Below are 27295 nucleotides of genomic sequence, written 5' to 3' on the forward strand. Positions count from 1 at the left end.
CCAGCTCTAGCAGGATATATATTTCAAATCTGAAATATTCTAATCACAAAATAGAAATAAAATTATTTTTTTCTACCTTTTGTCATCTCTGGTTTCTGCTTTCTGGTTTCTTTTCACTCTCTTCCCTCCAGCGTCTGCCCTCTCTGTCTCTTCAATCCAGCATCTGCCCCTTCCATCCACTGTCTGCCCTCTCCCCCTTCTATATGGTATCTGTCTTCTTTCTATGCCCCTCTCCCCTTTCCATCCAGCCTGTGCACCCTCTCTCCTTTTTACATGATTCATTCCAGCTTCACTGCTCTCTTCATTTTTATGTCTCCTACACCAGATCTAGCATCCCTGCCAGCTGTTTCCTTCCTTTCTTCCTTCTCCCTTCCCTCCTCCTCCTGTCCAGCAGTAACTCTCTTCCCTTCCTCCTCTCCCCGCAGCATCTCTCCTCTTTCCCTCCAGGTCCAGTAGCAGCTGTCCCTTTTTTTTCCTTTGTCCAGAAGCTTCCCAGACTCCTTTCCCTCCTCCCCTCCCAGCAGCATCTCTCCTTATCCTTCCCTCCAGGTCTAATAGCAGCTGTCCCTTTTTTCCCCTTGCCCAGCAGCTTCCCAGACTCCTTTCCCTCCTCCCCTCCCAGCAGCATCTGTCCTTCTCCCTCTCCAGGTCCAGTAGCAGCTGTCCCTTTTTTTCCCCTTGCCCAGCAGCTTCCCAGCCTCCAACAGTGGCTTTCTTCCCTCCCAGCAGCTCTCCTTACTTGCCAGCGCAGCAATTCAGGAAGGCAGCCTCGGGTCCTTTGTTGGGTCGCGCCGCCTCTGAAGAAAGAGGAAGTTGCATCATCAGAGACAGCCGTGATTCAGCAAAAGCCCTAAGGCTGCCTTCATGAATCGCTGCGCTGGTAAGCAAGGAGAGCTGCAGAGAGGGGAGAAAGCCACTGTCGGAGGCGCCCCATGATCTCTCCGGCCCAGCTAAAAATAACTCGTCGATCATGCCAGCCCTGCGCGGACCAGCAGAAATTTCCTGTGGACCGGCGGTTGAAGAACAGTGGTCTAGGTGATACTGAAAAACATTTCTATCTGTGGTACCTTTAGAAACCAGGCATGCCAACAAGTCTTCAGTGTGCATGACAGTGTCCAAGAAAGCTTAAAACGATCACATTAATTGAAACTACTTCCTCTGTTCAGATCAGATGTCAAAGTATGCTTATGAAAAGACCAGTCTGTCATGCTCCCCTACAGGATTGTCTAGTGACTAGTACAGGCAATCCCTGACTTACAGAAGCCAGACTTAAGTACGACTCGTGCTTAAGAACGCGGTTGCAGCTTTATTTGATTTCACCGAGCAGCATTTCTAGTCTCCTGTAGCAGATTCAGAAATGATGCATGGCAACCTTAAGAACAGTTTGTGGTTGTGCATGTTGTACCTTAGAGGGAATACTGGTAAGACAGTGACCCTTTTGTCAGCTGGAAGCAGATGTAAGCAGCAAGAATCTTAAAAAAAAAAAATCTACAAATTCTGAGTTACATACAAATCCGACTTAAGAACAGCTTTAAAAATGTAACTCGTTCTTAAGCCGGGGACTGCCTGTATTACAGCAAGGTATCCTATGAGCAATGCAAGAACTTCCAACTTTGATTTTCTGTCTCTTCTTTCCCCCTCCTCCTCCTCAACTATATTGGCTTACTGTAATTGACTCGGATTGAACCTTATGAGCACACACAAAATGAAATTACATTCCAGAATTCAAAGGAGACAGTCCTTGCTTTCCCTCCTCTCCCCCCCACCCAATACAAGCATTTGAATTGGCCTCTAGAAAGAACCATATTTCCCATCTGCCTGCTCCCAGTGCCAGAGCAGCTTCCAGTGGGAGTGGAGGAGGCGTTGCCTGACCAGCTATAGTTTTATGTGGAGGTGCTGCTATCATGATGACCATCTGGATTATTGCACATCTACTTTAATAGATTGAAACTTAATTTAATTTAAAGACTCAATAAATTATCTGAATAAAGCTCACCATAACTCTTCATGTCGTCTTTTTAATGGTGGATTGCTGGCAGCAGACCTTTGCTTGAACTAAAACCTCAAGCAGAACAATTTATACAGCTCGTGTCACTTCACCAGTGATCTCTCATGTGGTGCACCAATGGCTCTTATGTAGTCTCAGCAGCACTGTGTACCTTTTGTATAGCTTGGAGATCATTTCACATTTGATTTAATATTTTTATAATTATTTTAGCCACTATCCAGCCTCCATTTCCTAACATAGCATATTCCTTTGTTACTTATTGAAAAAAATGGTATTAGGACTTGGCTAGAGCTGATATTTTTACATGTGGAATAGTGTGCATCTTTTTGTTAAAGCAATTCCCCTGATTGTCTTGACAGAGGATAAGGGAAGGGTAGTATACCAGGCTGTTCTCTTCTGTTTGGAAGGATATTGGACTGTTGCATTGCAGGAGCAAATGGAATTGATCATTCTATTATGAGTGAGTGAAGGCTAGAGCAGTATTCTTCAACCGCCTGTCCTTGGACTGGTGCCGGTCCACAGAAGTTTCCTGCTGGTCCGCAGGGCCAGCACGTGCATCGGGCCTGAGACAGTGTTCTTCAATTGCCGGTCCACGGTGCGATTGATGCCGTTTATCTTCGGGCTGGCTGCCCTCTTCCTTACTGCCGCAGTCCCCAAGGCCTGGGCATAGGCTCCTACGTGCGTCCTGTGCTTAAACCGGAAGCCTTCTTGAGAGGGAAGGCTTCCAAATGAGGCAAGGGACGCTGCCCGTGGCTTTGTGCACTATGGCAGTAAGGTAGAGGGGAGCGAGCCCGAAGTTAACACTGGGGGCGGCATAAAATGGCCAGGCGGGAGCAGGCCAGAAGTTAAGGCACAGCATGGAGCATACATAGCATGTGTATAATGAAAAATAAACCCCCTGCTCTTTGAGGCCTCACTGCTTAAATCGTATCCTAGGCTAGCTTTCCACTTCCCTATTTTCTAACCTGATTTTTTTTTTTTTACATGGTGGATTAATCATATATCGCAATCATTAATTTAATTTTTAATCACATTGTTACATAGGGCTCCTTTTACAAAGCCGTGCTAGCAGTTTTAAAGCATGCACCGGATTAGCGCGCTAGCCGGAAATCTACCGCCTGCTCAAAAAGAAGGCGATAGTGGCTAGCGCGTGCAGCAATTTAAGGTGTTAAGGCCCTAGTGCGGCTTTGTAAAAAGAGCCCATAATGTTCATCCACAAAATGAAGCATTAACTGACTTAGGCAAAACTGTCTGATTCAGTGTATCTGATAGAGCTTTTGTTAAAATTACTTCCTTTTCCCTGTAAGCAGTTATAGGGAAGGTAGAAGTATAGCTGGTCATGTACTATTTGTCTTTAATTAGAGAGAGAAATCTAGTAAAAAAAACAAACAAACATGGAGGGAGACAACAAAGGTAGGGGGAATGATTTTATTTTCAGTTTAGTGATTGAATTGTGTCAACTTTGAGAATTTTCATCTGTATATATTTTGCACTGTTCAGGAAGAAATGTATATGTTTCTTTTTCTCTGGGGTTGTACTACATACAGAGTCTTGCATCTTAGGGTTTGTTTGTATATATTAGTACTTTTAGCTTTTGGTCCCGTATTTGCATAGGGGTTATCTGGGTTCTGGTAGGAATGAATGTTGAGAAACACATAGTGTGCTTTGTGTAGTTTAATTTTGTGGTTAACCATTATGTGGTGTTAATATAAGATTATATTGTGTGTGTGTGTGTGTATATATAAAAAATGAATGGAAAAAAATAAGTGTTACAATTAGTACTATTATGGGGTAGAAATGGGCGGGGTCTGGCCCATGACTTAGCCCAATGTTCTTCAACCACCGGTTTGCGGACCGGTGCCGATCCACAAAATAATTATTTGATTTCTGCCAGTCCATAGGTGTAAAAAGATTGAACACTGGGCTAGAGCACTATTTCTCAACTTCTTTTGTTTCATACCAAACCAACTTCTACATGATTAAGCAATCCCTCGACCTGCCACCAAAAGGAAGAGAGTAGTACTTTTACCTGTGCCCGCCTCATTCTGCAGGCTTCAGTCATATGCCTGAACATATGGTTATCAGTGACTCTTGGGAAGCTGCAGAGCCCTACATGTTCAGACATCAAATTTAAATGAGTAGAGGAGACGTGCAAATAAGTGGGAGGGAAAGGTTACTGTATTTCCGGTGGGTAAATATTTTGTTCTCTGAATCAAGCAGTGGGTAAATGTGGGGTTCTCTGAAGCAAGCAGCTCATTTCACTGAGATTTTAATGGAATTTGAGAATTTTCTAATTCAGTCCATCTAACCATTAGACGAATTCTCCACTCAAATGTTTGCCTAGCCACACCACTAGCACACTGGTCCAAAAATATTGGATTAGAGCAGTGGTCTTCATTCATTTTTAAGCAAGGGTTGTTTTGGGTCCAAAAGGGCTGAAGGTGAACTGACAAAATATCTTTTACTTGGGGCCATGATACCAATAATATTTAATGACATTCATTCCTGCCAGAACACCTGGCCTTGGTCACATGTGCAGAACACAGATAAATCCTATACAAATACAGGACCACAAACTAAAAATCCTAATATACACAAACAAAACCCTAAGATGCCAGATTCTACATATAGTGCACCAGAGAAATAGAAAGAAATGCATTTCTTCCTGAACAATGCAAAATATAGATAGCAGATTGAAATGTCAACTTTGAGAATTTACATCACTAAATTGAAAATAAAATCATATTCCCTCCCTTTGCAATCTGGTGATTTTATTTTTCTAATCATCTTTTCCCAGTCTCTGGTTGAACTTCCTTCCTTCTGTGTGTTTATCTGTTTCCAGGGTCACCTTATCCATTTGATCTTTTTCTCTGCTTTACATCCATTTTTCTTTATGAAATGGGGATGTCACTAGTGAAAACTAGAAGAAGTCAGAAATTGCTTTGATAAATAATATATGAACTGACTTCACATTCAACACAAACCTGTCTATGAAGTGTAATCTATATGTTTTAAGTTGCTCAGAAATGTGAAACTCAACAAGGGGAGAACGCACCCCCCTAGAATGGGAACAGAGTTTACCTCCCAGTCATTGCAACTGTTTCTGTAGAGATCACACTTCAAGCCAGGATGTTAGTTAATAAAAAATTGTTACAGTCCTTGAAATGATATAAAGTATAGGATTTTCTCCTTTCTTCTTATGCTTGTTTTATACTTGTCAGAACATCACTTAAGCATGATTAATAGAATCATAACTTAGCTCAAATGAGGGGTTTGGGGTCCCGACGCGGCCCTGTTTCGTGTCCTTCGTCAGGAGACCCACTCACGATTGCTGGAAAACAGGCTGTAGTCTTTTAAACTTCAGTTGTGTTAAAGTTAGTGATACAACAACATTTCTGCAATACAAAAGTCATTTACAACATTGGGTGTGAGTAAAAATCCATAGCCACACCTCGATGAAAAGTATTACTTTTTAAGGCTAAACTAGAGGAGGGAATGCACAAAATACATACCAAAACTGAAAAGCTCTCACACCACAAAGTGTATTCAAACTGCCAGAAAGGACACAGCAGTACACTCCCGATTTAAATAGAGATAAGGGGGAGGGATTTGATGACATCATCAAGTGGCTGATGCAATAATCAAGACTGTGAAAAAAAACTAATCATGCTTAAGTGATGTTCTGACAAGTATAAAACAAGCATAAGGAGAAAATCCTATACTTTATATCATTTCAAGGACTGTAACAATTTTTTATTAACTAACATCCTGGCTTGAAGTGTGATCTCTACAGAAACAGTTGCAATGACTGGGAGGTAAACTCTGTTCCCATTCTAGGGGGGTGCGTTCTCCCCTTGTTGAGTTTCACATTTCTGAGCAACTTAAAACATATAGATTACACTTCATAGACAGGTTTGTGTTGAATGTGAAGTCAGTTCATATATTATTTATTTACATCCATTTTTGGCAGTAACATTCAAATTTCTTCCATTTTTCTGCTTCCTTCTCAAATCTATCTACTTTTTCATGTCTCTTCCCATCTATCAATGTGTACTCATGCTCTCTGCCACTCCCCTCTCATCCCTGTGTACCATCTCTTCCCCCTCTTGTGATCTGGAATCTTTCTCCTCTCCTTTCCACAGTGTGGCATCTCTCTCCCCTTCTTACCTCCTCCCCTCCTTTGTGGTCTGGTATCTCTGCTCTTCCCTTTCCCTTTCCCTTCCCCCTCCCCCTGCCTTGGTCTGGCATCTCTCCTTCCTCCTTACCTTCTCTGGTCTCACATCTTTCTCTATTTTCCTTTCCTCCCCCCCCCCTCTTTCTGTCTTCCCTTTTGTTTGGCATCTCTCTCTCCCTCTTATCGTCTGCCATCTCTGCCCCTTTCCTTCCTTTCCCTGGAGGTCTGGCATCTTTCTTGTCCTTTCTCCCCATCTCTGCAGTCCATAATATCATTACCCTCCCTTTATCTCTCTCCTTCCCCCCTCGCATGGTCTGAAATCTCTATTCTCCCCCCTTCTCTTTCTTCCCCTGGAGGTTTGGCATCTTTCTTTCCCTTTCCTCCCCATTTCAGCGGTCCAAGAGTTCTCTTACCCTCCCCATGCAATTTCCATGCCCTTCCCCCACCCACAGGATCTGGTGCTTGCTCACCATTCTTGTTCCCAGCAGTGCTGCTCTTACTCTTGGGGCTGCCGGAAGCTTGAGTGAAGTACATATGCCTTCGGCGTCATGGATGCTTGAGATCTGCTACTGTCCTTGCATAGGCAGGAAGTAGTAGCAGAGAGAGCGAGTGGCCAGAAGAGTAAGAACAGTACTGCCGGGAGCGAAAATGGTGAGAGAAGGAGGACTCTGGATAGTCTCACAGACCTTGCAGTGAAGACCACTGAACTAGAGAGACAGAACATCGTATTTCACAGTGAGAGCTAAGTATCTGCTTTCTTTACCTCCCTGAAGCTACTAATACGTGCATGGAGTTAGTGATCTGCTGGCTTGATGCAGAGCTCAGCTGTGGCTTGTGTTTCCTTTGTCCAGTCACATTAAGATTTCTAAATGCAGTTCCTTATCAGCAGGCAGATGAATCCAGAAGAATATGGGTTAAGTCCACCTACCAGCAGGCAGAGATAGAGAGCACAAAGTTGAGTATTCTCTCTCACAAAGTTGAGTATTCTCTATTTCCGCAGGCAGATGGATGTCCTGCTCATGGTCTTATCTACTGCTCAGCATGGTCTGTGAGCAAGGCTTGGTGCAGCTGCGTTCCTGTTTTAGTTATGCTGACTCAGCAAGCATGGGGATAGGCTCCTTGGGTGCCTTTTCAGGGTATAGATGATGGATATAGCCAGTTCCCTACCCATCCTCAGAAGCCCCACTTGAGCTTTATTCTGCACTCCTAGCTCCTTCTTCACCTTAAAAAATTTCAGGTTGGCTAAACCCAAAGAGAGTGCAATGGACCAGAGGCCTTGAAAAATAACGTTAGTAGTCGGCTGTGTGTGTATCATCTCTTATTACAGTTAGTTTTGTCACTTTGGCCCAGGTTACCTTTAAAAAAAAAAAACCAGTTCACTTGGGCTGCAGTGGTTCTCCCACGATAGACAGTCATGTTAAAGCGTGTCTATTAGGTCAGATTTGGGAAAGCAGTGACACACTGTTTCCAGTGCATACCCTTCGACTCTCCGGCGCGGCCCTTGGGATCGTGGGAAAGCCTGTCGGGCCAATTAATGACTTCATGGCCTTCCTTCAGCAGATATCCCATTCTGAGCGGTGGCCAATTTTAGCAAGAAGGTGAGTGCTGGCTGGGCAGCTTCCCGTGGTGGTACCATGGATGCCTGTTAGGTCAGGCAGCCATGTGATCCATGGCTGCTCTTTGAGTCTGGCAGTGGCTCCATAGTTGGCAAGAAGTGTTTTACCCCTGATTGGCTTTATTTCAGGATTTTTGTTGCTGTGTGGGTATTCAGGGAGATGTTGCCAAGTAGCGAACGAGAGCCCCAATTGACATGCTGTACATAAGACCCAGAGCAGTGGACAGATGCCTTGTAGAGTGTGAGTGGGCATCGGAGTTAAGCCACCGTCTTATTTTTGGCAGGAGCAGTCCATGCCTTGTCTCATGGGAGATGCTGTGCACAAGCATTAAAAAAAAAAAAAAGTGTGGCAAGACCTTACAGTTTTTTCTTGCTCCTCCTGCCATAGTGGGTTGCAGAGCTGAAAGGATTTTCCTGTGCTGTGCTTTTATTCATTGGCAAGATGTGATCTTTGTGATTTTTTCTTACCGGCTATAGTGGCCTGGGTAGGGTTGTTTGCCTGGCATCTTCCCTGGGTTTCATTTTCTCTCGGTGGGGGGAGGGGGGGTTGGAGAGGGATGCAGGGGATGCCATTTTGGTGGGCTCTGGATCCTCTGCACTTGGTGCACTGTGTACTGCTTTTGCCTCGGGGTTGCTCCAGGACTTAGGGAGTCTCTACCCTTCTAGTGCTATCTTCTTAGTTTGGTGGGGCTGCCAGCAGAGGGCACCAGACGGTGTCCCTCGGTGGTTAGATGCCTTTGCCCAATTCCCTTTTAAAGGGGGTGATTGTGTACCTATATCATTGTGGTATGCTTGTCCATTCCCTGTCCTGGGTTTGCTGCCTTCCTTACTATTCCTAGCTGGGGAGCGGAGGGCTCCTCAACCAGGTGCAGCTTATGCAGTGTCCCTCATTCCTGTCTGCTATCCCCAGAAGCAGTGTGCCTGGGTCACTCTTATCTGTTTTCTGCCAGGTTATTCGGATACATTCTGACTCTGTCTATATGGCAAGTGGTTCTTTACTTTATCCCAGAACAAACAGGTAACATATTCTCACAGATGGGTGATGGGTGACGTCATCCACGGAGCCCAGTACGGTCAGTGCAAAAGTGTACTGTTACTTGAACTTCTTTAGAAGTCTTGAAACTGCCCGTACTGTGCATACGTGAGTGCCTTCCCGCCCAACATTGGCTCATGGGACCATTAATTCTTAGTTTTCTGCAGAGCTAAGGCAACGTGTCATTAGAGTCTCTTTTTGTGCCTTCCCATATTGATTTTCTTCATTACTTTTTTTTCTTTGATATTACTTTATTTTCTCTGAGTCTTGTTTCAAAATTTTTACTTCAGCCTTCCTTCAACTGGTTTTCTGGTCGGTGGCATTGACTCTCTTTTGGTCACAAATTTATTTGACCTTTTGGAGGAAAAATTGATTCCTTCGATCTCGCATCGGTAGTTTTCCACTCAGTGTTGAAGCCTTCTACCAGCTTCAAGAGATGCAATGCAATAGGGCCATATCAGTCACTGACCCACATATTTGGTGTCTTCAGTGCCTTAGTCCTGAGCACCGGGTAGACTCTTGTCAATGTTGTTCAGAGTTACAAAAATGTTCTTTGAAGGTTTGATGTCTGCAACCGGAGAAACCGTTTGGACCCCAAAATTCATCACAGATGTCCTCAACACTTCGTCAAAGTCAGCACAATCATCACGTCAAAGTCAGCACAATCATCACATCATTTGGTGTCTGCTGCCTCTGTACCAAAGCCAACACCATCAAGTAAACAGGCTAAGAAGGATTCCCATGCCTCACCTCGCCAAACTATGCCAGCATCTATAGCACTGAAAAAGGTACATGCCAAACGGCGTCAACAGCAATTTTGCTCCCTATCATTTCAGGAGGTGCCCCCCTCTGAGGCATGCCTCAACATCAAGGTCATCAATGCCTTGACACCCTATACCATCGGTACTGTCCATGGTACCGCATCCTACCAACCAGGATCAACTGCGAGAACTACTTCAAAAGGAACTAGCAGTGATTCTTCGAGGCCAATTGAAACCAACTACTGCACAGACTCCTCCGGTATTGGCCCAGTCTGAGCATGACTGAGGCTCCAAGATACTGAGGCTCCAAGGTACTGCAAGTCTAGGTCCCATCATCGGAGCACTTCCTTATAAACGTTGGACTAGCACTGAAGGAGACTAAGGAATCCATCCCGGCGTAATCAGCATTGTAGCCAAGTTTCAAGTTTTGTTATGTTTAATATACCGACCATCAACATGTATCTGGCCGGTTTACAGTGCTAAAAAAAAATGAAATAAAAGGTAAAATAATAATTACACACACACACACACATATATATATATGTGTGTGTGTAATTATTAAAAGGAGGAGTGAATATTAAAAAGACGATAAACAAGAACTTACATGAATTTGAGGGTAATAAGGGGAAGGAAGGGTCAATAAGTACATTATTAAAACAAAATTTAAAAGAAAGGGAGGAGGGGGGGATATGACATCAGGGATAGGGTCACTTCATAAAAGCGGTTGAGATGGTTTTACTGGTTTTGGGAAAGGAGGTATTTATAGGTTATGATATGCATCTTGAAAAAGAAATGTTTTTAGTTTGGTCTTGAATTTAACGAGAAGATTTTCATGACGAAGTTGAGGTGGCATGGTGGCGTTCCATAAGGTTGGAGCAACTACAGAGAAGTTAATTTTCCTAGTGTAGTAGAATTCTTTGATGGAAGAAACAGTCAGTAAGTTTTGATCTGCTGATCTTAGGGTCCGAGAAGGGTCTCTCAATTTTACAACAGAAGGACTCCAATCTATCCCTTCCCATCTATTCCTAAGAACGGATAGCGTAGCTGGTTTTAAGAAAGGTTTGGACAATTTCCTGGAGAAAAAGTCCATAGTCTTTTATTGAGAGAGACAGCACAGGGTGCGTCTCCTCAGTTCTTAGTTTTCCGCGGAGCCGAGAAGACCGTCTTTGACTCTCTGCGTTCAACTTTGTTCTCTTTTGCCTTCTCTACAACCGCGGTTGATGTTTTTTCTTCACGAATCGCTGTTTTATTTTGTTTTATTAAAAAAAACCAACATTTTCCGTCCGTTCTCTGGGACGGGCCACTTGGCCGCAGCCCACCAGCTTTGACTTCGCGGCGGCTATTTTTCGGTCTATGTACCGGCCTGCTACAGGCTTTAAAAAGTGTACCAAGTGTCGGCATGCAATCTCTCTCGCGGACCCTCATAGACGCTGCCTCAAGTGCCTTGGCCCTAAACAGCATCCCACGTTGTGTCTGCCTTGCCAAACACTTCAGCCTCGTGCTTTTAAGCGTCGTTGCATTCTGGTGGACAAGCTCTTCGAGATGGAGTCTTCGACTAATCCCTCGACTTCGATGGCGTCTTCGGCCTCGACTTCCATCGAGCCTCCTTCTGCGCCTCCTGCTTCCACCTCGAGCCTCATCAAACCTTCATCGTTTGCAGCGGCTCTTGCTTCAACATCATCTGCTGTATCTTCCCCTGTTTCCTCAGGTCAGATAGCTCAGCAGTTGGTTCCGCCGGTGGTGATTAAGGTGTCTAAGACTACTAAGTCGAAGCACACTCACACTGCCTCGAAGGAACCTCCAGCCAAGGCAGGTGGTCCGGTTTCAGACGCGGATCCCATCTTGCCGGCTTCTTTCCAGACCATTTTAGAGAAGCAGTTTCTTCAGTAACTTACCATTATGGGTCCTAAACTGCTTCCTATTATCCTGCCTGGGCATTCAACAGACTCCCGCGAGGTTGAGCCGCTTCCTACGTCCCAGTAGGAGTCACACTCTTTGCAGGTAGTAGAGTCTCTGCGAATGTCTGGTCTGCCATCCAAGCACAAAAAGCAAGGAATAGATTCTTTGCGAGTGCATTGACAGACTCCTCACACTCTCAGCAAGGAGCAGAGTCTTTGCGAGTGCATCGAGGTTCCTCTTCCAAGCCTCTGGAGCTTCGATCTACAGCCTCTAGTCCTATTCATACATTGGCATCGGTTGCTTCTGTCTCTGAGGCAAAATCTCTTTGATTCTCAAGATCTGGTTCTAGACACAGATCTCACCATCATTCGAGACCTTCATTGAGGCATTCTTCCAGGCATCGTTCTTCGCAGAATAAACCATCTTCCTCGAAGCCTCGCTCTACTCCAACCTCGACCAGACCACCTACTCCTCGTTCGAGGTCTCCGATGCCAGACCTCGAGGATATTCCAGGCTCGATTGCCTCATCCAAGTCACCGGGTTCCTATGACACTTTTTTCCATGTTGAAGCTGCTTCTTCGACGCATGCTGCCTCGACGTCCTCGAGTCCTTCTCGAGACAAGGCATCGCCGGATCAGCTATCTTTCTCCTCTTTCCTCCAACAGATGGCTGTGCACTTGGACGTCAAATTGGATACTGGCTCCAAATATTCTAAGGAATATCTCGAAGTCATGCATCTTCCTCAACCTCCAGCAGAGTCTCTCAAGCTTCCACTTCATAAGCTTTTAGACCAGACTTTTGCTCGATGCATGGAGACTCCCTTTTCTATACCAGCAGTTCCAGGAAAATTGGACTTAAGGTATAAGACTGTGCATCGTAAGGGCTTTGACAACTCACAGTTATCTCATCAATCCCTGCTTGTTGAATCGTCCTTGAAGAGATCCCATCCTTCCAAGGTCGATGCTACAGTCCCTCCTGGACGGGAGGGAAAAACTATGGACAAATTTGGACGTCACATCTACCAGAATGCTGCTCCTTGTGAGACCCTGGGCAAGTCTCTTAATCCCCCTTTTGCCCCTGGGACAGATAGAGAAAAATTCTTGAGTACCTGAATGTAAAACCACTTTGGCTATAAGTAGTATATAAATACATAAATAACTAAATATTCTATTTTAAGCATTTAGTTCAATACCTGTCTCATTTTGAACAATTCATTCCTGTATACCAACTTCCTGACTTTCTTAAAACTTTACATAATCTCCTTGAGAACAGGACATTCATGTCAAGATCAATCTTTGATGCTTTTGATGTCCTGCTGTTTGAGGAACAAGTTTGAAAAAAAATAAAAGCCCAACGTAGGGCTTTGGGAGGGGAAAGAGAGACACTAGCTACTGTGGGAGCTCAACTAGTAGCAAGCTGACTGCATGGTAATAGAACCGAAGAGGGAAAAAATCGGTTCTGGATCTGATCCTCACAAATGGAGGAAGTGCCTTTAATGTCCAAGTGGGTGCCCACTTGGATGGTAGTCATCAAATGGTTTGGTTTGATATAACAACTAAAGTGGAGGGTAGCCTTAAGTGTCGTGGGTTTCAAACATGTGGACTTTAGTAAAAATGGAGGAGTATCTGAAGAAAGAGCTATTAGAATGAGAGGACATAAGAGGAGTGGGAAAACAGTAGTCCAAGCTGAAAGGAGCAATAAAAAAATGGCTACCGACCTTTATGTGAGGAAAATAAATAAAAACCAGAGAAAAAGGAAACAGATATGGTTCTTCGAACTAGCAGAGAAAATAAAGGCAAAAGAGTTGGTTGGTGTTCTTGAGTATTTTTATATTTCATGAAGAGCACAGAAAGGAATACTGGATGAAAATGAAAGAAGCCAAGAGAGCAAGACATCTGGCGAAAATGCTAGGACAAATGGCTAGAAATATTAAAAAAAGGAGACAAAATTTTTTCAGATATATTAGTAAAAGAAGGAAGATGAAAAATGAGATTGTGAGACTGAAAGAAGCTATGAATAGCTGTGTGGAGAGAGTAATAAGGAAAAAGCAAACATGTTAAATACATCTGTGTTCATGGAAGAAAATCCTGGAGAAGGACTGTGATTGGCTGACAAAATTACACACGAGAATGGAGTGGATACTGTGCCCTTCATAGAAAAAAGTGTTTGTTTATGAACAACTTGAAAATTGAAGGTGCAAAGCTATGGGACCAGATAGGATCCATTCCAGGATATTGAGGGAGCTCAGAGAGGTTCTGGCAGGTCCACTTAATATCTGTTCAATAAATTCCTGGAGTCAGGAGAGGTTCCGTGGGATTGGAGAAGAGCAGATGTGGTTCCTCTTCACAAAAGTGGCCAGAGAGATGAAGAGGAAAACTACAGACTGGTAATCCTCACTTTGGTTACTGGAAAAATAATGAAAGCATTGCAGAAGGAGAGGATAGTGAAATTCCTAGAATCAAATGGATTACAAGATCCAAAACAACATGGCTTTACTAAAGGTAGGATTTGCGCCAAAAGAAGTATAAGAAGAGACTAGAAGACCTCAACATTTATACTCTGGAGGAAAGGAGGGACAGGGGTGATATGATACAGACATTTAAATACTGTATTTCAAAGGTATAAATATAGAACCAAATCTTTTCCAGAGAAGGTAAAACTAGAGGATATAAATTGAGGTTGAGGGGTGATAGACAAGAGTAATGTTAAGAAGTTCTTTTTCTCGGAGAGGTTAAATTGTGGAAGTTTAATTTTGTTGCAATGACAGATGAGGCTTTGGAGTGGCTTATAGGACCTTACACTACTTTTTAACAGTGGCATACCCCAAAAAAATCCCAACAGGACACCAGCATATATTATGTTGCAGGAAATTTCAGCTTATACCTTCATTTGTTGGTAGGAAAGGGAACTTAGCTTCCTTTTCCCTTCATCCTTTAACCTTAGAAATTTTGCTCTCCTCTTCATGCTCCATGATACTCAGACTCGTCTGTCAGGAGTCTCTTTGCTTGCCTCTCACAATCAGGAAAGCTTCCTTTGGCAAGCAAAATACTTTAAGGAATCTCAGCCCCAATTCTGTATTGCATGAGATTCTCAAAAGGGACTCTTAATAGGTGCTTTTCCAGTGTAAGACACCTTGCCACCCTGAATTTTTTTTTCTCCAAGCAATTCCAGCCTATACTTTAGTAGTCTTAGGACTTCAGCAATTCCCTGTTTTCGCTTTGATGTAAAGGAGGTAAAAAGATCATAACCTTTTTCCTTTCTGAGGAATAGGTTACCCACAGCCCTGCTCCCTCTCTTGGCAAAAAGGAGGTAAAAGCAGTTTTCTCTCTACAGTGTTTTTGTAATCGGTGACATCACAAACTCCCATCACTGCATTAGCGCAGGTGATAAGAGTCCAACAGTCATTGAGTTAGTACTGAAGCCATTGCATTAAACTTAAGTTAGTTTGTGAATGGGTTCCTATGTGTGTTTCTCTTTGTACTCAACAGAAAGAAAAGGGCCATGTTTATCCTCTGTATTTGTCCCAAAGCATAGCCCCAAGACATTATATGATCTAGTAGGCCTTCATATAGGGTTTCTCATAAACATCTTGATTATAACATGGTCTCATTTCCCATTAAAAAAATGTTGAGTGTCCCATTGTACATGTTAATCCTTTTCTGAATTCTCTTATAGCATATTCATCAGTAGGGTGGGGTTGGGAGTGTCTCCTATTGGTGGTCCAAACAAATTGATATCTTCACATCACCCTGGACATCCAATGGGCTCGGCATTTGAGGTGAAGTTCTGTCATACACTCTGACTGTAAATAACTGCAAGTCAGTGCATCACAGAACTTTGTCTCGAGAGCTTTCCAGCATCCAGCAAAGAAGCTTTCCTCGGAGTATCAGGACTTTCTAATCCCAGACTGTGATCGTGGATTCAGAGTGTAGACATGTGTATACATGGCGTGTTCTTTAAAATCTGTAGTAATGGGGGAACACTAGTAATGCAGCTAATAGCAGCATTTTAACATTTGTGTTGCAGCATTGCTCTCCAGCCATAGCTCATTCTGCTGGAGTTGTTACAATATCTACTCACTGCAGGGATTCATAAAACACTGCTGAGTACTCATCTGCATGTACTGTGTTTCCCAGTAACAATCTAAGGTGAGAAAGCAAGAGATTCCCATGCTGGTGGGTGGGTATCGGGATTATTGCAGTATTGCTGTAACATAACTAGTCCCTAGGCAGTCAGCCTTCACTCAAAGCAATAGAAGGGTTGTGACCATTTGCAGCTCTATCTGTTTAACCTATATGTACAATGGGTGTATCCTTAAACTATATGTTTTGTGTATGTACTGTACATATATACTATTGCTCAGACATGTTATCTTGACAACACCTTGGAACAGCCAAGGTGTGATATATAGGCCTGCACAGACAGAAGAAATAGAGATTTAATAAAGGCAATCCCAGGGTTAAGAACGGGTTCCATTTTTTAAAACCATTCTTAAGTTGAATTTGTATGTATCTCGGATCCTGTACCGTACACAGTCTATAAAAACATTAAACATTTAAAGAAACAGTCCTCAAAATAAAGTACTGTAGTTTAAATAGAAAAGATAGGAGGCTTACACTTAAGTTGTTCATCCATCCCCCTGTTCCCTCTTTACCACCACATGCAACATTTTCCCCTCTTATCTCTTTCCCATGCATCTGTACCTCACACCTTTCCCACCACAATGTCCAATATTTCTCTCCCTCTCTATGCCCAATAATTCTCCTTTATTTCCTCATGTGCACCATCTCTTTCCCTCTCACTCAGACTCCTATGCCCAACAATTCTATTCCCTCTCCCACCTCAGCATCTCTTTCCCTCACTCCATTCATCCATTTTGTGTCCCAAGTTCATGCTTCCCTCCCTCCTTCCATCCTTTGAAGTTTCCTCTCTTCTGTGTCCCAAAGCGCCCTTCGTCGTCCTCCTCATTTGCCTCCCGCAGGTGTTACCTCCTCTGGCCGGCTCCCTCCCTGCCATACTCTTCTCAAAGTTGCAGCCGCAGTTCCTAAACATGGCCTGCAGTTGACACTGAAGCCTTTCCTTCCTGTCCCAGTGTGCCCCTCTAACTCCCTCTATGTCCCAACGCGCCCCTCGTCGTCCTCACTTGCCTCCCTCCTTTGGGTGTTACCTTCTCTGACCAGCTCCCTCATCACTGCCATTCTCTTCTCAAAGCTGCAGCCACAGGTCCTGCATGCAGCCCACAGCTGACCCGGAAGCTTTACCAGCAGAGGGAAGGCTTCCGGGTCAGCTGCGAGCTGTATGCAGGACCTGTGGCTGCAGCTTTGAGAAGAGACGTACAGTAGGGAGGAGGTAACTGGCCAAAGGAGGTAACACTGGGAGGGAGGGAAGTGAGGAGGAGGACGTGGGGCGCATTGTGACAGGAAGGGAGGAAGAGGGTCACATTGGCACATGAATGGAAAAGCAGGACCCCAGTTCGTAAAGTACCAATCCCACATAAGTCAGGCTTTCTTTAAACCAGGGACTGCCTGTAGTAGACATTCAGAATATAGCTGTAAAAGGGGAAGTATTCGTAATATGATTTTAACATGCCAATATTGATTGGGGTATCCCTGTTGTGGGGTCTTCTAGAAGTGGAGATCCTGGATTCTCTACAAGGAGAACTGTTCTAGCAGTTGGTAATGGAACCCACATGGGATGGTGTCCTAATGGAAAATGTATCTGATGTTACAATGGATGATCTGGTATCCAGTGATCACTGCATGTTGTGGTTTAATATTAAGATAGGTGTAGAGAGGGCTCATTAAAAAGTAAAGGTTCTAGACTTTAAAAAAAACAACAAAAAACTGGCTTTGGATTGGGGATTACATTAAGGAATTTTTGTCTGGATGGGAACATCAGGAAGAAGTAGGAAAGCAAAAGTGAAAGGAGCTATTGTAAGGGCAACCAGCCATTTTGTAGGAAAAGTAAGGAAAAGAAGGCTGCTCTGGTTCTCAAAAGTAGTAGCTGAGAAGGTAAAGAAAGAGGTTAACTTTCATAAATTACAATCACAGAAAGAGGAAGACGGGTAAAAATATCTGGAAAACTTAAGAGGCTGGTTGAGTAGGCGGGAAAGCAAAGATGCAAATGGAAGAAAAAATAGCTGACACAGTAAAACAGGGGGAACAAGGCACTTTTAGATATATTAGTAATAGGAAGAAGTGCAAAAGTAACATTGTGAGACCAAAGGTGAAGGAGAGGAATATTTCCGTTTTGTGTTTATAGCTGAAGTGCTGGGAGTGGGACCACATAAGACAAATATAAATAGGGATGGAGGTGTGGTAGACCCTGATCGATTTTCAGAGGATTGTGTTCATGAGGAGCTAGCTAAACTAAAAAAGGACAAAGTGATGGAGCCGGATGGTGTACATCCGAGGATACCGAAGGAACTTAGGGAAGTTCTGCCAGCTCCACTGGATGACCCTTTCAATGCTTCTTTAGAGTCAGGAGTAGTACTGGAGGATTGGAGAAGGCCTATATTTCCCCACAAAAGTAGGGAAATATAGGCCAGTAAGTCCAACTTCTGTGGTAAGTAAATTGATGGAAACACTTTTAAAACTGAGAATAGTGATGTTTCTGGAATCTAGTGGATTACAGAACCCAAGGCAATATGGATTCACTAGAGGCAGGTCTTGTAAGATAAATCTGATCAATTTTTTTTACTGGGTGACCAGAAAATTGGATAGAGGGAATGCACTATATGTGGTGTATTTAGATTTTAGCAAAGCCTTTGACAGTGTTACACACAGGCATCTAATAAATAAGCTGAGTGCCCTCGGTGTGTGCCTCAGTGACAGTCTGGGTCAGGAACTGGTTGAATGGAAGGCGATAGAGGGTAGTGGTCAATGGAGATTCCTCTGAGGAAAGGGATGTTACTAGTGTGTGCCTCAAGGTTCTGTTTTTGGGCCTCTTCTTTTTAACATTTTTGTAAGTGATATTGCTGAAGGGCTATTGGGTAAGTTTTGCCTCTTCACGGATAATACCAAAATTTTCACTAAAGTAAGCATCCTTGATGGTGTGAATAACACAAGGTAGCTTGTCTGAAATTTTGCCAGCTAAGATTTAGTGCTAAGAAATGCATGCTTATGCTTTTGGGCTGCAAGAACATGAGGGAACGGTACAGTTTAGGGTTGAAGAACTTTTGTGCATGAAAGAGGAGCGGTACTTGAGTGTGATAATATATGATCTTAAGGTGGCCAAAGAGGTTGAAAAGGCGACTGAAAGCTAGAAGGATGCTAGGGTGCAAAAGGAGAAGTATGGCCAGTAGGAAAAAAAGATATTGATATCCCTTTATAAGATTCTGGTGAGACCTTATTTGGAATATTGTGTACAAGTCTGAAGACCACACCTTCAAAAAGATATAAACAGGATGGAGTTGGTTCAGAGGAAAACTACTAAAATGGTTGGTATCTTTATCATAAGGCATATAGGGACAGGCTTAAAGATCTCAACATGTATACTTTGGAGGTAAGGCGGGAGAGGGGATGTATGATAGACATCAGAGAATGACACGGTGGCTGTTACCTGCGGCTAGCCGCTGTTAAACCTGCCAAAACGGTGGGGAAAAAACTGTTCACCATGGCTACGGGCCAAGGCCATTCACCACTCCTTGGAGCAGTGAATGGCCTTGTCCCCGCAGTTAAGGGAGGGAACACACAAGGTCACCTATCGCGCTTCCTCCCTCCTTACTGATCGCTGCTGCCGCCGCCCAGTCCAAACATCTCCCTACTCCCTCCCTACCCCTTACCTTCGTGGCAGGCGATTTCTAAATTGCTTTCGTATGAGCAGCCGGAGCGTTGAAGCTGCGTGTGGCTGTCGTAAAGGTCATCTCTGACACAACCGGAAGTTCCATCAGAGACGACCTTTCCGGCAACCACATGCAACTTCAATGCTCTGGCTGCTCGTAGGAAGGCAATTTAGAAATTGCCGGCCAAAGGTAAAGGGCAGGGAGGTTTGTCGGCACAGTTGTGCACTGCAAGCAGGAAACACTCCTTCTGCCTTTTAAATTGAGGACTCACAGTTTAGTTTTTTTAGTCGAATGGGGCCTGCTGTCTGGGAGGGGGGGTGGTGGAGTGCATGGCGGAAGCGGCTAAGAGGTGTTCTCGCTGCGAGGGGGGGGGGGAAGTGCCACAAAGGCAAGGGGCAGGGAGGAAGAAAGGGAGAGGAAAGGTGGGGTGGAGAGGAACAGATGCTGAAGGGAAATGTGGAAGACAGTGGAGAGAAGATGCTGGGAAATGGGGAAGAGAGTGGGGAGAAGACCGTACCAAAATTTTGTTTTGGGGTGTTTTATTTTTGTTTTTAGCTTCCCATGTCGTATATGAAAAATTTTCATGTGCATGTTTTCCATTTTGGGGACCATATTAAAAATAGTATGGACTGCTTACAAAATGTGTTCACTGTTTTCTACCCATGGGGCGCATGCACACACAATCTGACAAGGAGGGAAAAAACAATTTCGGGCTTTTTCCCTGTTTTCAGGCTTTAAATGAGATGGTAAATGTTGAAATGATGGCACATCCCCTGTTTTGTTAAGTGTTGTAGACTTAAATAGAGCCTAAGGAAGAAAAGTAATGACATGAACTCAAAAGAGCTAAGTAGAAGCTGCTATTCCCCTTTATCCCCATCTCGTGAGCCTTCTGGTTGGAATGTTGAGGAATAATTGCAAGTATTGTAGGATGAGGTTGATGCGTGTGCTGCTCCTGGTAGATTCTATAGGAAACTAGCCTCCCACAGTCAAGCTTCTGTGGTCTTAGCCCAGCCAGTCTTGCCTTCATTGATGGGTATATGGATGTATTATAAAGAGACAGTGTGTGTCTTTCTGCAGGAGCCATCTCTGTACACTGTGAAGGCTGTGCTCATTCTGGATAATGATGGAGATCGCCTCTTTGCTAAGGTAAGAAGAACAGAGAAATTCCTGTTTGAGGAACTTCTCTGATTTCTGCCTGCTCCTGTTCTTTTGTTTAACTTCTTTTTTCTATTTTATTTTTACCTGATGGTTTCTTTCTGTTCCAGCTCAAGTTTCTAACCAGAAATAGGATTTTGCACCCTGAACCTCCAATCACAATTACTTGGGGAATTTCTTCCCTATTTATACTTCAATTCCCTGCAACCCCCACCACCTCTTCTGACAACTAGTTCATTCATCGCTGTACTAAGGCTCTTTCCATAAACCTACAATCTTGAGCCTTAAATTTGGCCACTGCATGCCACCATTGTACAATGACGAATGGCAGATGAAATACAACATCTATAATAAAATTATAAGCAATACACAATTAAAATCAAATGCCAAAATCACTCTAAACATAAAATGAAGTGAAATAATGCCAACATTAGTTCTCTCTTATCTGAAAATGTATAAAACTATAAATCTTACCAAATGGCATATTATACTAGCCTGTCCATGGCACTTCTCTACTTGTGTGGGTGCTGTCTCTACAGCATCCTTAACCAACCTTGGGAATGGAAGATCAGACTTAAGAATCAAACTCAAGTTCATTGATGGAATTTATACTATTTAATCCAGAAAATATTGACTAACAACTTGTTGCAAATTAAAATGAGCTACAGTGAATTCTATCTAAACACTGTTGTGTAGCTATTTGAGGCATGGGGAAGGTCCTGACTGTCCCAAAATCCCAAGAGTCACTAACGGCCTCTTTTACAAAGCCGTGCTAGCAGCTGCACTGCACTAACGGCCCTGAAGCCCATAGAGATTTAAAGGGCTTCGGGGCTGTTGCCACGCGGCAGCTGCTAGCGTGGCTTTGTAAAAGAGGCCGTAAGTTTCCAAGTTTATTAAAAATTTGATATACTGCCTAATCGGACTTCTAGGATGGTATAAATTAATAATAGAGAGTTGCATAAAACATAATTAATATTACTAAATTAATAAAATCAGATGTTATATAAAATACATATAAACAGACTGAATTAATAAAAGCAGACCTTACTGGGGAAATTAGTTTAACAAACAGACCAGTTAAGACAAATTAGAACGATAGGAAAAAAGAGAGGAACTACAGTCTTGATGGGAAAGAACAGTTGAAGGGAGAAACAAAAGGTTGGGGGGGGGGGGGGAGAAAGGCACAAGTGGCAGTAGTAGGATTTGATCTTTCATTTCCAGCCTGTTTATGTGACTGTAAATTTTGTCTAAACCAGTGGTTCCCAACCCTGGCCAGGAAGACCACTAGCCAGTTGAGTTTTTGGGATAGCCTTAATGAATATGCATGAGAGATTTGCATATAATGGAGGTGACAGGCATGCAAATCTGCTCCATGCATATTCATTAGGGCTATCCTGAAAATCTGACTGGCTGGTGGTCCTCCAGGACAGGATTAGGAACCACTGGTCTAAACACTTGAATACTTGGAGATAGCTTCAGATGAGGCTTCCCTGATCATGATGGGAAAGGGAATGGGACTTGATATACTACTGCCTTTTTGTGGTTACAATCGAAGCAGATTACATACTAAATACAGATACTTATTTTGTACCTGGGGCAGTGGAGGAGTAAGTGATTTGGCCAGAGTTCACAAGCAGCTGCAGTTGGAATTGAACCCAGGTCCTCAGGCAGCTGCACTGCTCCTAGGAGGAGCAACAAGAGAATCCCCAGTATCTTACTAGTATGGCATTGAATTTTATTTTCCATACTCATGGAACATGACAATGCTTTATGGGTTTTTCTAAGATAGTATGGGATAGATGAAACCAGTCTCCTCAGGTTAGCTGGTAGAATTAGCTGTGGTGCATATTTTACAATCTGAAATGTTAGCAAACCTTGGGTGTCTAAATTATGTGACCCTGTCCTAAGAGAGGAAGCATGGTATAATGCAGCATTTTCCAAACTTTTATTCATTATGACCTTATTTAACACTTAAAAATAATGCATACAAAATAGCAGACCCCATCCATCCCAATTGTCCTATTCTCTCTCATCCATTTCCTCCTCCATTTTACCATTATATGAAAGTGGCAGCAGCAGTCGGCACAGGATCTTGTGTGTCGGTATGCACTGACCCCAATACTCTACATGGGTTTCCAGTCTATCAGAAAGTCCAGACAGGAGGGGATAGGGCATGTGAAGCTCCACTGACCCAAAAGCATCATGCTGACTGCCTCTATTGAGCATAGATCACAGTGAAGACCTGGAGAAAGGGGGAACAACTGTATTTCTGTGATTCCCATTTGGGGAACTACTGCCTAGTTAGTCTCAGCCTTTTGGCTAAGATTTTTGTAAACACTGGATTTTAGAGCTAGATTTTGAAGCCAGGCCTTTCTTTTGGCCCTTAGGCAAAATTGATGCTGTTGAATATGAGGGGATTAATGCCTTGCTACCCAACCCCATTGGGGAGCATGGTGATGGAACAATTATTTCTAAAGCAAAAGGATTAAACCTACTCAAAGAAGAAATTCAGAACTGTGATATGTCTAACTTCAAATCCTAGCACTCGCTGATGTGCTTCATTTGTAAACTCAAACTAAGAAAGGAAAATGATTATCTCGTTAGGAGGCTGTTAAAGGTACTAGTATCAAAATTTGTAACTTGACTATATAGCCTGAGGTGGCTGCATCAGTGATCCAAAATATAATTGTAAAATTTTTTGTAATCCTATAGGAGGACAATTCATTATGTAATAAATCTCCATGTCTGTTTATACAAATATATCAAACTGACCTGTGATTAAAATATTAAAAGCAAACTTGTTCAGTATTGGAGTTGTGCTGAAAAATGACATTGAGAGTAACCATTTAAAAGTCTTTGGACTGTGTAAGATTCACCTTCCCTTTCTCTCCCTCCCCCACATCCCTTCACTTTCTAAAAATGAATAAATCAATTAACAGGGTGGTGGGGGGGATAAGGGAGGGCTCAGCATTCAAGAGCTGCTTCACTGGTAATTGAATGTAACTGTGCAGAGAACCTTTTGCAGTTACTAAATGTCAAATCCATCATAGTCTGAGCTCAACTGACTGCGACTGATTAGTTGGGGAAGAGCAGAGGGAGGGAAGGTTTGGAGGTACTGTGCATGCCTTGGGTAGCCAGCCAGTCAGTCTGGTTCTGTCCTTGGTGGCCTGTCATAGCTCTGGTGGAGGAACGTGCTGGAAGTGGCTGTTCATGAACACTTATAGGGATCTGTGTGGTAGAGCACTGTGAGCATACCAATGAGAAATGCTACCTGCTAATTACCATACAAGGACTTTCGTTGTTCCCTTACTTGAATATTTCAGGGAGGTTCTGGCATCTGGGATATACACTTTTTAAATAGAAAGTTCTTTCTATTGACGTTGCCTGCTCCTCTTTGTCGTCAGTTCCTCTATCAGTTAATTGGTCCAGTTTTTCGGTTCCAGCCCTTTTCTCTGTCTTCAGTAGTTGTGCATCTGTTTACTGCCCTGCGTTTACTCTCCTGCCCTCACCTTGATGACTGATCTCCTCTCCTTTTCTCCTATAGATATCACAATTTTTTGGAAATGCTGTAGTTACCTGCTGTTGTTTGTACTTTCTCTGAACTCTACCCTCTGGCATTGTTCATGGGCACTGCTGGGTTTCAACAGAAGTGCACATTTATATAGTACTTAAAGAGCAATAGGCGCAAATTCACACAGCATCACAAGACCGTGACCAGTGGAAGGGCAGACCGCACCATATGTAGGGAAAAATAGAGTACCTGAATAGAGAGAGAACATACGCAGGTAAGGCACTGGTCTTTGACCTAAGGGCCATCACATGAGCAGCGGCAATTCTTATGTTCTTATGTAATCTGTATGTTTGGTAAATATGGTATATCAAGCATCAATAAACTATATGCTGGAAACATGAGACCTGAACCCCAGATCCATCCCATGGAGTTTGATTCTTGTGTAAATCTTCCATATCTAATTTGCATATCAAATACTCTTTGAACATTAATTTCTAGATCTCTCGCCGCCCCCCCCACTCCCCCCAGCCACATAAGCTCTAGGCAGTAGCCATCATAAAATAATTTCAATAGATTATCTGACTTTAAAGATTTGCAGTGGTGGTCATGCCAATGGCATGAAATCACAGGCTGCCTGATATCCATTTGCAGGATATATTTCATCGGTATCCAAAACACCATTGTAGTTTCAAACTACAGTTTAGTGCTTTTCTCCTGAATTGACTCAGAACTTGCTACCTTATACTCTGCTGTCTGAATCCATGTTGATTTTTTCTTTTTGTTTCTGCAGTACTATGATGATACCTATCCCAGTGTGAAAGAACAGAAAGCTTTTGAGAAGAACATTTTCAACAAAACTCACCGAACAGATAGTATGGCACCTTGGCTTTATATTCTTATGTCTGTGTGTTCTTGTATCTGTGTGGGTGGGGGACGGGAGAGAGAGAGAATGCTCGCTGCATTTTAATAGTAAACTCTGCAAGTAATATGGAGTTAAGCACAGCTCTCACTAGGGAATTCAAGACTTCAGGTTTGGCTGTTAAGCTACCTGTCTGCCTTCACGATTTATTGGCCCCATTTGGCAAATTAAACAGCCTTGATGTCTATTGTACCATATCCATTAGGGCAGGTAAATGAAATCTTTAAAGGTGACCGCTCTGCGTTCTAACCATGGAATTAAAGCTGAGGTTATGTGCTGTTTACAGAATTAAAATGTTACTATCGCAGCCAAGCAGGAGTAGGAGCATTTAAATCTGTGTTTAACCTCTTATGTAATTCCTGAATTTCTCTGTTTTCATTTAAATTTTAAGAGTGGTGTTTTCCATCATAAAGTTGATGGGTCTAATGAGGCAGGTACTATATAAACATTCCATGGCAAAGCTCTCGGTGCACGCCAGTCTTGCTGTCCAGTGCCCTGTGCTGTTCTAGAACTGAGAAGTGCAGTCTCCACTGGTGTACATCGGTCCTGACAGGAAAGATGATCAAAATACTGCCTAGAAGTATTCTGGGGCATATAGTTACATTCTTTCAGCAAATTTATCAACAATGGAAACTCCAACATGCTTTGTAAAAAATCACGTAAAAGACATCAGAGTACAGAGCCCTTTGTAGCCAGCAGTAGCTGATTGTAAATTGTGCCCTGTTGTAATTTGTTGCTTGCCTTCTTTCTCTCCCTCAGGTGAGATTGCACTTCTGGAAGGGCTGACAGTGGTGTATAAAAGTAGCATTGATTTATATTTCTATGTGATTGGCAGTTCATATGAGAATGAGGTAAGATCCTCTAACCTGATTTCACCAGTGATTATAACCTGTGCTGAACAGTGATTTATTTGGTGGAGGACAGAAGCCAGCATTTAATTAGAGAGAGAGAAATGATCTAAAAAAGAATTGCTGATTCTTTGGTAATGAAGTAATGAGATCCCCCCCCCCCAAGTAAGTGGCCTAGTACTAGTTTAATACCTGTCTCAAGGATGGACAAAATCCATTTTTAATCATTTGGGTCCTTATCTTAGATCAGTGTTTATCAACTCATTCTTTGGGGCAGACCCACCCAGTCCACCTTTCAGGATATCCCCAATGAATATGCATAAGATAAATTTGCAGAGCAAAGAAGTATGCATGCAGAGCTCTCTTATGCATAGTCATTGTAGATATCTTGAAAGCCTGACTGGGTACCCCCAAGGACATTGTTGAGCAGAACAAGAAATTCATTTTGTATTCTAAAGCAGTATCTATTAAGTACTAGCACAGTTTTAGGTACCAGATGATTCACTAAGCAAACCAATCGTGTACCAATCAGTTTGTGACCCGATTTTCCTCCGACCTGATTTATAAACCTCTGTGCCGATCATCCTCCGATCTGTGCATGCAAATGAGGGGGAACGGCATGCAAAGTAGGAAGGACGCGATTCACTTACAGAATTCGGGCACACCGACTAGGCTGGCTCACCATCCTCTTCACCGCCCCGTCACCGCCACTGCCACCCCATTCACCGCCCCGTCACCGCCACTGCAATCCCATTCACTTTTCTTTATTTACGTATAAAGGAAACATTCTTTAAAACTTTAAAACTTAGTTAAATATTAGTTAATAACTATACAAAAACAAAACACGCAGAGAAAAAATTAATTAATATAAATTCTCAAAACTGACACATTTTGATCACTAAATTTAAAATAGTTATTTTTCATACAGTTTTTCAATCACTAATCTTCCACCACCCCTGGGGCTAGCAATGCAAAAACAAACACGACATGTACTTTAAATGGCTGCAAGTCTCCCCTCCCCCCAGCGATCACGGCAGGAGGGCACCCAACCCCTCCTGTAGACCCCCCCAACGGCCCTCCCGACAATCGCAGCAGAAGGGTACCCAACCCCTCCTGCCGGTCCTCCCAATGGCCTCCCCTAAGATCGCCGGCAGGAGGGTACCCAACCCCTCCTGCTGGACCCCCCCCCCCCCAACGAACCCTCCCACCCCAGAACCCCCTTAGTCTTACTTTCCAAGTTGGACCAGACGGCTCCTCACACGTATGGCCAGCAGGCTTGCCTCCGTCCAAATGAGGCGGGCCCGCCCCTACCCTGCCCAACCCACAGGATCCTAGGGCCTGATTGGTCTAGGCACCTAAAGCCACTCCCGCTATAGGAGGGGCCTTAGGTGCTTGGGCCAATCAGGCCCTAGGATCCTGTGGGTTAGGCAGGGGAGGGGAGGGGCGGGCCCGCCTCATTTGGACGGAGGCAGGCCTGCTGGCCAGACGAGCGAGGAGCTGTCTGGTCCAACTTGGAAAGTAAGACTAAGGGGGTTCCGGGGTGGGAGGGTTCGTTGGGGGGGGTCCAGCAGGAGGGGTTGGGTACCCTC

The 27295-nt window shown here is 43.5% G+C and overlaps 1 protein-coding gene across 2 annotated transcripts in view; it reads left to right on the plus strand.

The window, feature by feature from the left end:
* Window positions 1-27295, plus strand: part of COPZ1 (COPI coat complex subunit zeta 1) — a 74284-nt gene that overhangs the window by 19552 nt on the left and 27437 nt on the right. For both annotated transcript variants that reach the window (XM_033938270.1, XM_033938269.1), the window contains exons 2-4: window positions 20351-20419; window positions 24730-24811; window positions 25618-25709. In XM_033938270.1, coding sequence (XP_033794161.1) covers window positions 20351-20419; window positions 24730-24811; window positions 25618-25709 — 243 coding nt within the window. The remainder of the gene's footprint in view (window positions 1-20350; window positions 20420-24729; window positions 24812-25617; window positions 25710-27295) is intronic.

This window comes from Geotrypetes seraphini, chromosome 3 (genome assembly GCF_902459505.1).
Source record: "Geotrypetes seraphini chromosome 3, aGeoSer1.1, whole genome shotgun sequence".
Lineage (NCBI taxonomy): Eukaryota > Metazoa > Chordata > Amphibia > Gymnophiona > Dermophiidae > Geotrypetes > Geotrypetes seraphini.